General features: G+C 43.2%; 1 protein-coding gene across 2 annotated transcripts in view; it reads left to right on the top strand.

Annotated features, from left to right (window-relative positions):
- Window positions 1-16,492, top strand: part of CCP110 (centriolar coiled-coil protein 110) — a 28,571-nt gene extending 12,079 nt beyond the window's left edge. The window contains exons 4-14 of one of the 2 annotated variants that reach the window (XM_077275064.1): window positions 3,121-4,681; window positions 5,823-5,947; window positions 7,537-7,687; window positions 7,978-8,120; window positions 8,799-8,915; window positions 9,020-9,121; window positions 10,658-10,774; window positions 11,817-11,896; window positions 12,906-12,968; window positions 13,520-13,579; window positions 14,945-16,492. In XM_077275064.1, the coding sequence (XP_077131179.1) occupies window positions 3,121-4,681; window positions 5,823-5,947; window positions 7,537-7,687; window positions 7,978-8,120; window positions 8,799-8,915; window positions 9,020-9,121; window positions 10,658-10,774; window positions 11,817-11,896; window positions 12,906-12,968; window positions 13,520-13,579; window positions 14,945-15,020 (2,595 nt within the window). In that variant the 3' untranslated portion in view covers window positions 15,021-16,492. The remainder of the gene's footprint in view (window positions 1-3,120; window positions 4,682-5,822; window positions 5,948-7,536; window positions 7,688-7,977; window positions 8,121-8,798; window positions 8,916-9,019; window positions 9,122-10,657; window positions 10,775-11,816; window positions 11,897-12,905; window positions 12,969-13,519; window positions 13,580-14,944) is intronic. The other variant, XM_077275065.1, reaches the window with a different exon arrangement.

Genomic DNA, 16,492 nt, shown 5'->3' with positions numbered 1-16,492 from the left:
CCTCATAATCCTCCATACAGCATAATGGCCTCACATAGTCCTCTATACAGTATAATGGCATCACATAGTGCTCCATACAGTATAATGGCCCCACATAGTCCTCCATACAGTATAATGGCCTCATAATCCTCCATACAGTATAATGGCCTCACATAGTCCTCTATACAGTATAATGGCATCACATAGTGCTCCATACAGTATAATGGCCTCATAATCCTCCATACAGTGTAATGGCCTCACATAGTCCTCTATACAGTATAATGGCATCACATAGTGCTCCATACAGTATAATGGCCCCACATAGTCCTCTATACAGTATAATGGAACCATATAGTGCTCCATACAGTGTAATGGCTCCATGTAATCCTCTACAGTATAATGGCTCCACATAGTCATGGGCCATGAAGAGCCCACTATTAGAAAAAAAAAAGTCCAGGGTCTGTTTGAATAAAATAGCGAACACTTACTTCTTGAATGGTTATAATTGCAAAGTGCGTATAAAAACAAATTACTTTGCAGGATACTTCTTTAAAAAAAAAAAAAAAAAACCCTCTCTGATCTCAAGCACAGAGTGATTTTTAATTCTATAGTTTCTGCCGGTCTCCATTGTAAGGAGTACAGCGCTTACAAGCTCTTTGCTGTACAGCTTGCAAGCGCTTCTCTGATGGGTCCAGATCGCTGGATGCGGCCAGCATGGGAACCTAGCGCTCCTCTATTGCTGCAGAGGTAAAAGAGCCTCTGCTTTCACCACAGGAGAGTGCACAGGACAGGTCAGACTCAACAACACGCTGGTCCAAACAGCCAGCGTCAGAAGCGCACCTTTTCCTGGCAGTGAGGAAGTGGAGAGGCAGCAGAACGTTGCGCTCCTGGTGACCCATTACAAGAATCGCCCTTTAAATGCAAAAAAATGTAAATAACTAAAGGATTAATCCTCCTCTGATAAATCTGCCATCTCTTCAGTGTTTACCTTACTGTAGTGAATGATGTCTCGTCCCACAGGACCGCTGAAGCCAGTGATTGACTGCCTGCAGCGGTCACATGGGTATACGTGGACGTCATGACTGCAGCAAGGTAAACAAATAGGCGGGGAGCACCAGAGATGTGTCGTTTTTGTTATTTTAAGCCTTTTACTTAATTTGACCAAATTTTTTTTCAGCACTTGGAGAACTTTTATATACTTGTAGCTTTGTATAGAAATTTACGGTTATGATATCAGAGCCGCCACATAAATTTGTAAATCCTCTCCATGGCATCGGAGCTTTCTGTTCACCTACCTATGTTTTATCATGGGGAACTAATCATTCCATTCTACTTTAACCCATTCACATCCTGGTCATTGTTGGCATTGACTTTTTAGTTTTTTTTCCATCCCCCACCTTCTAATACTACTTTTTGCACCATTTAATATACCCAGTACATTATATCTGATATATTGTGAAACTCGAAGAAAAAAAAAAATCTTTGTACGGAATGGAGAAATAAAACTGCAAAGCATATTTTTGCTTTTACTAAGCAGCTGATGAGACTGAAATGAGTCCATCCCTAGAGGGACAAGACGGCTGCGGGGAAACCTGCTGGAAAACATTACTAATGACTGAGGGAAGAGGTAATGAAACTACTAGATTGCTTAATATCTGCTCAGGATTTATTGATGTTTTGTTCCAATGATAAACTCTGCACGGCTGCAGTAACCGCCAGCTCCGCTGTGCAGCCGGTAAGTGATCAGCTTATCGGACGTGATCTCACCGCCGTACACCTCGACATTGACTGACCTTACAATCACATGGAGGACTCCAGTGCTCGCCTCCTGTTTACTACGTGTCACCTGGATACCATCACATGGCTTGGGAATACACAGCCCATAGACAGGGCATAAGGAAACAAACACTAATCTCTGTGCCCCCTGCAGCCAAGTTACTATTCATACTGTGCTCAATAACCGGCCCGCCTGCCTCACACCAGAGAGCAACAGCCTGGGAGCTGCATGGCCTGGGTATCAGTAGGTATTATTTCTTAGCTGTGTTTTATTTTTGCTGTTATAATGTATGGTGTTTGCTGAACAGTTGCACTAAATTATAAATGTGTTTATTTTTTATATATATATAATATAGCTGTAATACAATGCTTAGAAAAATGGGGACTGACCATCTGATCCCATCTCATCTGATGTCACCTCATCTGTTCCGATCCCACCTCATCTGTTATGATCCCCTCTCATGTGATCCCGCCACATCTGTTCGGATCTCATCTGTCCTGATCCCCTGTCATCTGTCCTGATCCCTCCAATCTGATCCCACCTCATCTGATCTGATCCCATCTCAGCTGATCCCATACCATCTGATCTAACTGTCTCGATCAATATCTTAGTGGAGAGCTGATCTGTGTTAGATCGCTGGGGGTCTCATCGCTGGGTGCTCCCCAGTCAGGTGCACAGGGGACCCATAGATAGGATTTAGCTCTTATCACTCGTATGACTGGAGCTTGCAGTCCTATTAATTGTTGGGGGGGCGGCTTTTTTTTAAATCCAAGTCTTCCAGGTTTTTTTTTTTTTCTGCATGAGTTCTGATTTTCAAGACTACAATTTTTGGGAACCTATAACCTATCTGTTACCTTGTATTATTTCTTTTGGGCGGTGGTGATGGGGGGGGGGGGAAACACATGCAATTTTAGTATTTTTTTTTTTTTTTATTATTATTATTTTTATTTAAAGTTTGTGCCTTTCGCCGTGTGGTATATAAATCTTGGCTTTTTATTTTCTAGGTGATTATTCTGGTGATACAGTACCGAGTATTTCTGTATTTTACTACTTTTTAACAACAAGCACTTTACAGACTCTGCTGTTCATTTGATACTATTTTGTAGTGAATGACTTTTTGATTATTCTTCGTTCCTTTTTTTTGTTTTTCTTTTATTTATATTGTAGTTGATTATCAAATGGGGGGAAAAAAGCTATAACAATGTACCGTATATCAGCTCAATGGAGACCAAAAGCGAAGCTTCCTGTATTTATAGATCAATGTAATCTATACATTATGAATTGATGGCGGTATATTTGCTTGTAAACCTATTCTAAACCACAAATTTTAATTTTATTTTTTTAATATTCCTTATTGAATACAGGTAAGGACAGTTTCAAGTTTTGCACCCAATGCAGAGAATGAAACCATAGATCAAAGCTCCCACCTGAAAAACATGAATGGCTTTGCAATTCTTCCTAATACACCGAACTTTCCAGTGTTCTCATCCCAAAATGGGCCAATGAAGTTTGAGAAATCAACGAAGCATCTGATTTCCAAAAAAGAGCTAAAACCCACAGAAAATATCCCTACTAAAGAATGTAAAGACTGCGTCACACAGAACAATGCAAAGGTTATATCCACGGAGAGTGCCGACCGCTCCGTTCCAGAAACCTCACCATGCGATTTACCACCTTCTACCAAGGATGCTCCGGATCCATATGTAATGAGCTTACAAAACCTCTTGAAGAAGTCTCGTGAGTATATTGAGCAAAGTAGAAGAAGCATGAAAGTCACCTCGAAGGCAAGTTCTTCTGAAAGTCACTCGGACAAGGAAAACGATACCATTAAAATTAGTGACTCGGTCAAAGAAAAGACCAGGCTTGCACACAGAAGTAGAAGTTCCAGCCCATTACTGGTTGACAAGCCAACACTTAATAAGTCCAATACCTTGTTACAAGCGGCTTCATCCCAAAGTCCGAACTCAGGTTCTCTGCCAACTTTTTCTAAAGTGGACATTGCTTCCAGATCAGAAACATCTTCTGGTGCCGACAATGAGTCAGACGAAGAACTTCGAGATGGATATATGCTAGAGTATGAAAGGAACATGATTAGAAGCCTTACTGGTTCTTATGCCAAACTTCCAAGTCCTGAGCCAAGTTTAAGCCCCAAAATGCACAGACGGAGGCCCAGACCCTTATCGGCAGGAAACATTGTAATAAACCATCCAGTTAATGCCTACGATCTAAGCCCCAAAGAAAAGGGGAAAATGGTGGAGCTGACAGGTCTGGAAACAAATGAAAAAACCTCACTTTCTGAATTTGTGCCAAAAGATGTGGATAAAGTAATGGTTTCTTCCATGAAAAGACATTCCTTCAGTGAAAATATTGACTTTGTCCCCAATTCGAATAGACACTCAAAAAGTAATCTTATCAGTTCAAAGATGGACCCTGACAATAGGGTTAATAAGTTACGAGCAGTCACTGATGACCCTTACAGTCCAATGCGCAAAGGCGTCCAATGTACAAGTCCTGGCTCTACCAACACCTTGGAGGGCAATGCCTTAAGCCAGCAGGCCCACCTTCCAACCATAACGTCAGACAATAGACACAAGCCATATGGGCCTTCAGAGGTGGTAAAGCGCAACTCACCTGCTGAACTTAATAAGTCTTACGATGTAGAGACCCCATCTCCTATTTTAATGCAAAGCCACAATCCGAATCAATCATCCGACACTCCTAACGTGTCCTCCGGGAGGGCACAGCTCATCGAGAACAACCTTGACCTTCAGGTGAAGCGCCGACTTGATCTGGATCTAGAAAGTATGCAGAGCGAACACTCGGCAGTGCCAAACGAGGAAGAGCTGAGGTGGCTTCATGAGAGAAGAGGTCGCAGCTGGTCCCTCAACGCACCCAAGAGCGAGATGTTACTGACTAGTACCTTAGGTAGGAAAATTAACTCTCTACATATGGATTCCTTATAGCTGAATTTTTAACGACTGACGAGACAACTTAGATGAAAGTGATATATTTGGATGTGGAGATGAAGCCCTGTGACCTCAGTCTTGACAGCTCCATTTCTGGCTGGTGATTGACATAGGAAAGCACTTTGATGCATTTTGTGAAGGGGACTGGCTGGCTAAGCCAGCCCCCTTCTCTGTTATGACTGGTTCTGTGTCAGACACACATAAGGCAATAAAATGAAGTGGTGGGCACGGGACCTTCCATTCTTCCAACAGTGGGACGCTCGTCAGTTGAGTCACCAGCTATTAGACTATGCATAGGTCATCAATCTCCTTTAAAAACTCCTTCCCCGAATTCATACTGTTCCTGCTCCACCAGTGTGCTCGGTCCACCGTGCCACATAGGCTATAATTATCTTTAGTGACCACACATCACAGCCTACAGTTGTGACCTTTTATACATAGTCACCAGAATTTACCACTGTACCGCTTATAGACTTAAAGGGAGCCTGTCACCCCCAAAATCGATGATGAGCTAAGTCCACCATCATCAGGGGCTTATCTACAGCATTCTGGAATGCTGTAGATAAGCCCCCAATGTTACCTAAAACAGGAGAAAAAGGCATTAGATTATACTCACCCAGGGGCGGTCCCGCTACAGAATGCTGTAGATAAGCCCCTGATGACGGTGAGCTTGCCTCACCATCGATTTTGGGGGTGACAGGTTCCCTTTAAAGGAGCTGTCTTGTCTTCTATATTCAAGAGCACACCTCCCCTCTGCTTGCCAGCTGGCAGTCAGCTCCTGAAGACTGACCATCCGGACCAGCGGCATAGTCATGCCATTGGTTTTAACTATTTGCCACCCCCCACACTGATGCTGCAAGTAGAGGCAGACAAACCAGCCAGTTTTAGAGCAGCGCTATAGAAAGGTGCTTGAAAGCACAAGCTCCTTATCTAGCAGACCAACCACCGCTGATAGACTGCAGAGGTGGCAGGTAAAGTAGACAATAAGCAGTGCCCGCTTTCTAATAAACAGTTACCCGCTTTTCACGCACTTTGCCATGTTACTCATTTAACAACTCCTTTTAAGTAAAGTGTACAAAGACTCCATCTCTTATGTTTAGAGGACAACCTGAAGAAGAAGGTGCTGGCTTTTGAAGAGATGAGGAAGAAGCTGGAGGAGCAGCACGCTTATCAGCTGTCACTACTGATTGCCGAACAAGAACGGGAGCAAGAGCGACTTCACCAGGTAATCCAATATCCTGAGGAGTGAAGCAGATCAGCGCGCTCCTCAGACCTGGCACATGTACACGGCATTCCTTCCGGACTATCACTTACAGGATGACAATGGACAGAACTTCTCAAGAAGCTCTATCTAAATTGCACTTCCACTTAGCGTGTCACCATATTCTTTGTGATTTCTTTTAGTATACATTTCCTATAAAGTGCAGTGTCCTTCATTTAGGAACCTAAAGGTTTTTGCGGCATCATAGTTCGGATGAATTTGTCTTCATATCAGTACTATGTTTTCCAAACTACGAGCTGCTTTATTAAAGGGGCTCTGTCACCAAGTGTTAGAAACCTGATCTTAGAGCAGCATAATAAAGGGACAGAGACCCAGCTTGTGTCACTTACTGAGATACTTGCTGTAGTTTTGACAAAATCACGCAGGAGATTATGACTAGAGGACTAGTAAACTTGCTGCCAGGTAGTCCTCCATATTCATAAGCCCTGTATAACCCTGCCCCCACCACTGATGGGCTTACTACGTATGCACAGTGCACACAGCTGCCAATCGGGTGTGGGAGGGGTTATACACAAAGCTGCCAATCGGGTGTGAGAGGGGTTATACACAAAGCTGCCAATCAGTGGTGTGGGAGGGGTTAAACACAGAAAGCTGCCAATCAGCGATGTGGGAGGGGTTATACACAGCTCAGCATTCTGAGAACTGCTACATCTACAGCAGAGAAAACAGTGATATTATCAAAATGACTGCAAGCAGCCCAGTAAGTGACATATCACTGAAATCGGGGTCTCTTCCCCTACATCATGCTGCTCTCAGATCATACAGTAGAAACATGGCGACAATTCCCTTTAAATTTCATCCAACCAGCAGTCATTTTGGATGAATCTGTCCTTTACACTATTGTGAAGTTTTACCCTCACACATACCTGAGTTTAAAGGGGGCATGGCATCAGAGCATTTTGGTCTACTGATTGGTGGCCACTTCTGCTTTCGATATTTTGAAGCTCCATTTCTAGTTTTTGGGATAGTTCTACCAGTGTCGAGGAATTCCGGCTCGTTTTTTTCTATGGACCCATTATGTTAAAGGATTGTTGACAAGATGTATCTCCAAGAGCACACCGGTCCCTGGCATCCTGCTTTGCCGGGGGGGGGGGGGTGCGCCCCAGAATTTGACATATCGGACTAGCGGCATGGTTGTTCCGCTGGTCTATACTTCCATGCTGCCAACAGTGGAGCTCTGCAGCATGGGAGCAGTGCAGGAGAATGAAGTTGGCCAGATTCAGAGCCTGTAATCAAAGCAACAAGCTGAAGATTATGAAGCTAAAAATTCTTCCGCTCTGGAAAATGGAGAGGATTTACAATATTGGTTATATTGCAAAGTACTAATTTCTGAACTTGCCCCTTTTAAGTAATTGCTGCAAATGGGTAGTCCTAGCAAATTGCCTATTTTGGTCCACCTCTAGTTTTTCTGTCTAAACGGTGAGAAGGCCGAATAATATCCTATCTGCATCATCTATGAAAGAATAACAGAAAATAGGTCACCACTGTGATCGCTGCCGGTCTGATCAGTTTATTTTCTTCTTCTATTTCAGGAGTTTGAAGACGAAGGGAGAAGACTAAGGTTCAAAGATGTCGAGCTGCCTTCTGTACAAGAGGGTTTGGATATGAGGCCTGACTGGGTCAGGAGAAGTGACATCAGTCCGCCTGAGAGTCAGTTGGACAAGTGCCCCTCGGCCAGTACAGGTACACCTTGTTTTGGGGCACAGTTGGACATCCGATGTGGGTCGCTGTGTGTTATGCAGCCTGCATTATTCATGGTGCAGTTGTTCACTGAATTCGTTACTGGCACAAAAAAAATCTTTGAAGATGTAATCTAAATTTAATGAAGGTTGAAAATGCAAGGAGACCATAGCAATTCCTAAAATAAGAAGCTGATGACTGATCGTTTGTTTGCCTCTTGCATAATAGTTGGCACGACTTTGTTGATGACTTCTTCTGGTCCCCGTGGCCACTTTTGTTCTCTATTTTTACAGTCGGATCATTCGTTGCTCCTTCGCAGCATAGTTATGGATCCACAGTGGAGTCGTCGTTCAGTCTTTGGGGACCAGCAGAGATGAGAGCACCAAAAATATCAGCCTCAAGGTCCCTTAACAGACCGAAAACCAGATGGTCTCAGGTGACTTGTTTATTGGAATCTTTTGTGTAAACTTTCTCCTATGTCATTAAAACTACTTTCCCGGCTACACAGGGAGCACTTTAATTGTTGTTGACACTGACATGGCGTTGAACTTTATAGGGTTCTCCGTTCTTTCGAAGCGATATGCAAATGGTAAAGATTACTTACATACTGTCTGTAGCTGTAAGATTTGCAGTGTTATCCCCATTCTATTAGTATTTAGTGTACTGAACTTCAAACTTCTAGATAATAAAGTGGATATCTTTTGTCCCCCTCGCTTTAGTACATGATGTCACTCATCCACTGATCCCTGACTTTCCACTTTCTCTCCCTGTCTCTTGGGGGTGGGATTGTGTTTCTCATGCTGAGCAGCAGATAGAAGAATAATTTCAGCACTACTTTACAATTTGTAAAAGAGGGATATGCAGGAAAGCCTCTAAAAAGGAAGAAGTATTTTGGGAACTGTAGTCCTTCACATTAGTAATTCCTAGCGGCATAAAAACAAAGGTACTGCACAGAGCCGGTCAAGATAATGAAAATAACATCAGGTTATAATATCCCTTTCCTGTTTTATTTCTCATCTTTTTCCTCTGTGTTTTGCTTCTGGACTCTATAGTTTCTACTACTGTCACCAGTACAGCTGTGGTGCGGATTGATATTTGTCGTTTCTCATTCAAGGTTTACAGTCCCCAAATGCAAAGAAAATTTAGTAAAGTAACTGCGCTGGCCAAAGGATTCCTGACCCGGAGAATAATGCAGACGGAGAAGCTGAAGAATCTAAAGCAAACAGTGAAGGCAGGTGTCACTTTATCCACCGCTCTATATGTGGATTTTATACCAAATCGGTTAATTTTTGCAGTAAGCTGTATAACTTGTTTATTGGCTTTTTTGGGTACTAGGATACTGCTGAATTTATTAAAACCTTTCACACGGAAGTTCAGCCAAGCCGAGGACTTGTGTCGGCACAGGACGTTTCTCTGCAGGAACGAGTCGTCGCTCAGGTAAGTGGCGGCCAATGCTTTGATCCAAGTTTATTTCATTCAAATCCATCTGTGGCATTTCAGATTTCTGTTTTTTTGGTTTTTTTTTTTCCTCCACTTTCCTCACCTAATGTTATTACACTGATATTTAAAAGGTTGTCATACTCCATACACCTGAATTTGGGACATCAGAAAAGATGTACATGATATATTTGGCTGATTTGTTGTAAGGCACATACCCAGTTGGCGGGGCTGTCAGACTTGGCCAAATGATCACGTTTGGGTAATTCTGATGCCCCAGTCAAGTTTTAGATGCAAGTTGGCGTATGATCATTATGCTCTGTAACTAAGAACAGAGAAGGAGAGACCCTCAGTTCTTGGCAGTGGTGGAGGTCTCAAAGTTCAGGCAAGCTGTTAAAGTAAAGTAATATCCTCACTCCATTCCATGTAGTGTCTAAATAATCTAGCCCTGTTCAAACAATTGTGCACTTGATCACCACTCTTGTGCCTTGCACCCATCAGACGGACATTGTCACCAGAGGAGACATGTGAACCGTACTATATACAGTGCTGACAGAGCCATGCCGAAGGTTGACCTGCTTTATGGCCTCACCTTAGCAGATCCTTGGAGGGCGCAGAGTCATATACAGTGCTTACAGAGCCATGCCAAAGGTTGAGCTGCTTTATGGCCTCACCTTAGCAGATCCTTGGAGGACGCAGAGTCATATACAGTGCTTACAAAGGCATGCCGAAGGTTGACCTGCTTTATGGCTTCACCGTAGCAGATCCTTGGAGGGTGCAGAGTCATATACAGTGCTTACAGAGCCATGCCGAAGGTTGACCTGCTTTATGGCCTCACCTTAGCAGATCCTTGGAGGGCGCAGAGTCATATACAGAGCCATGCCAAAGGTTGACCTGCTTTATGGCCTCACCTTAGCAGATCCTTGGAGGGCGCAGAGTCATATACAGTGCTTACAGAGCCATGCCGAAGGTTGACCTGCTTTATGGCCTCACCTTAGCAGATCCTTGGAGGGCGCAGAGTCATATACAGAGCCATGCCGAAGGTTGACCTGCTTTATGGCCTCACCTTAGCAGATCCTTGGAGGGCGCAGAGTCATATACTGTGCTTACAAAGCCATGCCGAAGGTTAACCTGCTTTATGGCCTCACCTTAGCAGATCCTTGGAGGGCGCAGAGTCATATACTGTGCTTACAAAGCCATGCCGAAGGTTGAGCTGCTTTATGGCCTCACCTTAGCAGATCCTTGGAGGGCGCAGAGTCATATACAGTGCTTACAGAGCCATGCCGAAGGTTGAGCTGCTTTATGGCCTCACCTTAGCAGATCCTTGGAGGATTCAGAGTCACTAAGGACAGACCAGAATAGATACATGAGGCTGAGCCAGATAGTAAGAACTCTGGCACCATATGGTCAAGGCCGCCTGTCCGTTATATTAGCCGAGCAGCCGTCTGTCTCACCCAAATGCTGTCCGTAATTTGCAGATCTTTGGTTGTGATGATGAGCGTGCCAACTAATGTAGAACTTTTGCATTGTTTGAAGCTGCGGGCGGCCCTGTATGAAATCCACGATATCTTCTTTGCAATGGATGCCGCAGAACGGATGACTATTCTGGCTCACGACCGAGAACTAAGGCGAGAAAAGATGCTCAGACAGATGGTAATTACTAAATCGTCCAATGATGTTAAACAATTAGCATTGCTTATTTCAGTATCTAGTCACTCTGCAAAGACAGGATTCATGCTCTAAATGCCTGTTAAAGGGGTGGTCCTAACTCCTAAAGTGACTGCTTATCATTAGGAAATGGTTGGACCCCAGCGACCCTGTGAATAGGTTATAACCTGATAAGGAGGGAATAACCCCTTTAAAGGGATATTCCCATCTCTAAGATCCTACCCCAATATGTAGTAGGGATAATAAGAATATTTGCAAATGCCTCCAATTAGAAATATAGTATAGTTCTTCTGATTTGCGATATCGCTTACCCCATTTGTAGAGCATTGCAGCAGCTTGGGTATCCATGGTTACGACCACTCATAGTGTCTGTAACCATGGATACCTAAGGTACTACATTGCCCTGCACATGGGGTGGCAACATAGTGAATCAGATGAACTATACTACATTTCTAATTGGAGGTATTTGCTAATTAATAATTAGCAAATAATAATTATTATAATACCTGCTACATATTGGGAGCAGCTGGTGCCTCCAATGGGAGAATGAACAGGAAAGGTGATGGTGCATGAGCGACCTCCTCTCCATTTACTTTCTTACTGGATCTGGTTGTCGCCTCACTTTAACTATTATTGATAATTAACCATAAGGTAGAGTAACAGGAGTAGATTGACTAGGTGATGCCACGTCATGGGACGTCCCAGTTAATTCACCAAACAATAACCTGGTGATATAGTCTGTTTTAAAGGGGATCATGGACTTTAGTTAAAAGTAGTTGAATAGTTAAGCAGCCATTGAACACATGATCGTCTGGCATGCTGCCGTGAATAAGCAGAGTTTAGGCCATATTGCCGGTTAGTCAATCAAGCTCAATTTTCCATATGACGAATTCTTTACAATGAAGATGTCCGGCTGACTACTATGATAGTTACTGACCGTACAGTATATGCAGACACCTCTCTGTGTATTATTATATAAATGACTGCTGATTTACTGATTCAAGATGTTTTTGCTTTCCAACAATAGGAAAAAATAAAGAGCCCTCGGGATAGGGTGGCCTTATCATCGGCAACTCAGAAGTCTCTGGATAGGAAAAAGCTTACCAGGTAATCTGTGTACACACAAACACTATAGAAGCCTGACCTGTGTTATATCACATAGTAAGCCATCTAAGGTGCACACGGCGGATTTTTCAGAAGGATTTTGCATGAAATCCATCTGAAAAAGCACTTAAAAAAATGCAGAAAAGAATAAACCTATACACTGCAAAGTCAAAATAACATGCAGGGTATAAGTGTAGGCCTTTGGAACCTTTTTTTTTTTTTTTCACTGATTACATGAATCATATTTGCTATGCCCAGGCTTGTGGTACAGACCCTGCTATTATGTAATCCTTGAATATTAGAAGTAACGTCTGTCTATCATGGCACTTAATTCATGCAGTATTCAGGGGTGTAGGTCATCCAGGCCCGAGGTTTTGTCCTCTTATATTGTTTTTGAGGAGACGTTGTACTTCCTGCCGGGCAAAGCAGGTCACATTTATTGGGCTTTGGTATGGACACGATTTGTGTAACTCTCCTATAAATGTCTGTTTCAGATTTTGGTCATAATGTCTACTCTGCTTCCCTAGTCATGAGACAAGAATATTTTTGGCACTTTCTGCAACTTCATGAAGTCTCGCATGCGGATCAATGGGTTACTCGCCTGCTAGTCCCATCCCTCTCAGATGGAGATCCGTTTTGATGTTGCCTCCTGTGGAGTCGGGGCCATCATGTCACTTGATCCAGCTGAGTTGGATGGCCCTTTCTTCAGGCACAGATGCAATGTGTCCCTCGCCTTTCTGGGACTAGCAGGAGAGTAGCCAATGTGATCCGCAGACAGGACCTGATGGCATCATTCTTGTCTTGTGACTAGGGGAAAAGGGCATTTGGTAACCAACATTTTTAAACAAACTCCTATTGATGAGTTACCCATGCGAGCCACTTAATGCAGAGGACCAATATTGGGGATCAGTCTGCGTTTAGATAATCACTACACCTATTACCCTGTTTTTTTATATACTGTATTCTAACTCAAACCATTTGCTTATCCTCTATCTGTCTGTATTTCTTTTAGGGCAGTAGAAATTGGAATGTCAAATCGGAAACCTATCCCAAAACCCAAGGCCCTGGAGTCCAGGTGAATGAGAACTACATACATAGGGTTTCTACATTTGTATGCATCCTCTTAGTCATGGTGTACAGATCGTCTCGCCTCTCTGCCCAAATACCTTCTCTTCTTGGTCTCTGTCTATGATGCCACTGCTCCACAGATTCTGTAATGGATTTTATTTCCCTTCTGTGCCCTTCCATTCCAAAGTTATACCCTCCTGAAATAATTGTGCAAATTTTCCCTCCAACCAATCCTTTGTGTACCACATAACTTCTCTGTGGGCGTTTTCTTTTTCTCCTCTACGACACTGGCCAATTAAAACACAGCCACACCCACAATGGAATCCTGTTGCATACACCTGGTTAGTTGAAGAGCAAATTTGCACTTTTATTACTTCGGAGCATAACTTTGCATGGGAGGGGCACAGAAGAAAAACAAAAGCTGTTCCAGAATCAGTGTAGCAGTGGTAATTGGAGGAGTTAGTCAGTATAAATGTAAAATATCCAATGAAAGGTCCTGTTGAAGTATACCTTCTAAAGTGCAACACCGCTTCACCCCTCCATGTTTGTTTCTAACAGAATCCTGCAGCCAAGCCAAGGACAAAATGCACCAGTCAATAAACTACTTTCCAGGCAAGGGTAAGCAAAACTCGGCAAGGGCCTCTTCTGAAATTACCAGGGATCTGTCTGGGTGCTTTGGGGCAAGTAGCTGATTTGTTACTCACTTTCTGCCTCTGAGCTGTCCCTACATATACACTTATATACTCTGCTTGCATCCTGCTTAGACATGGACCCAACATTGACAGAGAATTCCTATTTAATATGTACGATCATGGGTTTCGGCAACAAGGGTCTCCATTCTTATTATGTGGCCCTTGTGGATCACATTCTGTAGTGTAGTTGGGCCTGTCGCTGCCTTCCAGTGAGGAGGAATTACTATATGATAAGCTATGAGCATGGATCCAAAGATAACTTTTCTTTATACAAGATTGGTATGCAAAATCGTAAGGCCATCCGAAGAGGAGGTGCAATTTGCCTTCCTGTCTAGAGGATCTGTAATGTAAAAAAGGCCTTCCAAAAGCTTTTGGGTAGAGGAAAGCCGCACCGTCTGCGGAGCATTGTCTCTACTCATTGCAGATTCTGTGGGGTGCATGACATGATGGATGTCTGTACATTTGCACCAACTAGAGAAAATCTTAAAATTTTTCTCTTTAGCTTGGCATACGACTAGCATTTTCTTCCGAAAGCTGAGAACCAAACTCAAATTTCAGTTTTAAAAAATATAGGGAAAGTGCATGGACGCCTCCAAAAAAAGTTAATTATGGAAAGGAAGGGTAGGCTCTGCAAAAGGAGTATCACCTCTCCGGCTTTGGGTTTGGATGGAAGTTATTCCAGTGGCATCACCTTGCCAGCATGAAGGAACCATCTTTTTTTTATCCCAAACAATCCTTTTTAATATTTGAAAACACAAAACTTTATAACTTTCCAAGAAAATGTGATCCTCAGGGGTTCGCTTTTTCCAAATGTGTGTTTGCTTGGACATCTTTGGGTCACCCAAGTCCTACAGCCTAGTCTCTGAGATCTTGGCTCGAGGACCATATTCATACAACCAGATTCTGACAAAAGATTCATTCTTTGGACACTAGACAGTTAAATAAACTGAGCTTTACATAAATTCCCCAGGTAAGTAAAACCTCGCTGAGCTCAGCGGCTAATTGGCTGCAGCGCTGTAGACGTAATGTAACTGCTGCAGACGATCAACAAAGAATGGGACAGCAGTGGATGGGCAGCACTGAGCCTGTAAGAGTAAGTAAAGCTTAGTTTATCGGGATATAAATGGGTGAAGAGGGATAAACCCTATCATTTACAGCTCAGTCCATTTTGAAGTCTCCAAAATGTGTATCTAAAGCCTACAAAGTAACAGAACCAAGCGCAATATTACACAGATATGACTTGTAGTATTGTGGCATATTTAACCTTCTCCTTCTGTCTGGTTATTTCCAGGAGCATCTGCAAAAAAAATCCCAAAAAAGAAGCCAAGTGTTGTGACAATTTACGAAGACAGCATTCTCTGGGATGAAGGAGCAGGAAGCGGCCATTCTTATTGTGTCACTTTAGGTTTCGCTGTCGGTGGACTTGGATCATCACCACACACCGCACGCTCCATCCCATCTTGCACGTTAATGCTAATCACATTACTCCAGAGTTTTGTTTTTTACTTTTGCTTTTATTTAGCATGATGGGCAACGCTCGCTGTACACCCTCTCCAAGATGAGCACATTTACACTTGTACGACTGTTGGTAGGTGCTTTACTGATTTGACTGTGAAGTTAGAAAATGACGAATGTTCTGATGCCTTGAGTCTGATCCCAATTGAAAAAAAAATGTGTTCTTGGCCATCCTATATGATGCATGAACCATAAAAATGGGAAAAGGATCATATCCTGCTTTCTAATATTCTACATTTGCTTATAGTTGTGTTCTACAAAGCAAAGTTACATGTAATAAGATATTTGTTGCTGCATTTTTCTGGGGCACAATTGACAGTAGAATACCGCAGGAGAAAAATCAGCCTGTTTGGAGAAATCTGCGAGTACCTTGGTAGGACACACTGAGGAAGACGCGCGTGCATACAGTACAATTTGTAAATTATCGATCGAAATTGCAGCTTTTGACTGGTTAAGTCTGAAGGGTCGGTTTCTTTTAATGATTGACAGCAGGCGTATGGAGGAAGGCGGTGAATCGTTGATATGAGGCCACCCTTTAGGGCGCAGTGAGATGGTCGTATAACACGGACTACGATCACGACGCAATGCTCGGACTGGCTGGAACATGACGGCGTCCATTTCTATGCTCTGCTCAAGAGAGCTGCCAGCCAGTCCAAGCATTGTGATGCAATTGTCGTCCATGTTATATGGCCGTCTGACTGCGCCCATAGACTTGTAGACCCGACAGAAGCAGAAATTTTGAGGTTGTACTGAATCTATATTATCCAGCTCCTCCTGCACGAATTCAAGCTGCACGTAGCACAGTCTGCCTACAGACCTACCTATTAAGGAGCCGGTTACTTGGTCAGACCCTTTTAATTTGATCATCTATTACGAACTCTTTTTAGGTAAACTTCCCACTTCCCTTCTAAACCACACACAGGTGTGACGCCCATTCACTTTAGTTGCTGTGTGTAAATCAAGGTGCCCCTTTGTCTGGACTTAAAGGCACCACAAATTCACACAAGACATTAACAGCCCTGATATGCTTTCCTAGGAGATGCTGCAAACTAAAAGGGTCTGTGCCTCACCATATATACCTTCCCATCTCGGTAAGTGGCGCGCTTGGGAGTAATGATCGCTTGGCTTCCAACCTCTGGGTCCCGCATAGCATTGCATTGTCCTCTGTACTGTACTAGACCATCCCTGGCTGCAAAGAGGGAAAAACTGAAGGACGTGCAGTATTGGGGGTCACAGAGGTCGGACCACTACTAATCATTGTGATGGATATGCCTTCACTTTTCCATTATTCCTCCTGGGGAAAAAAATAAATATATATATATAT

This window comes from Ranitomeya variabilis, chromosome 7, assembly GCF_051348905.1.
Source record: "Ranitomeya variabilis isolate aRanVar5 chromosome 7, aRanVar5.hap1, whole genome shotgun sequence".
NCBI lineage: Eukaryota > Metazoa > Chordata > Amphibia > Anura > Dendrobatidae > Ranitomeya > Ranitomeya variabilis.
Note: the sequence above shows the minus strand (reverse complement) of the source record. Positions and strands in the feature narration are given on the sequence as shown.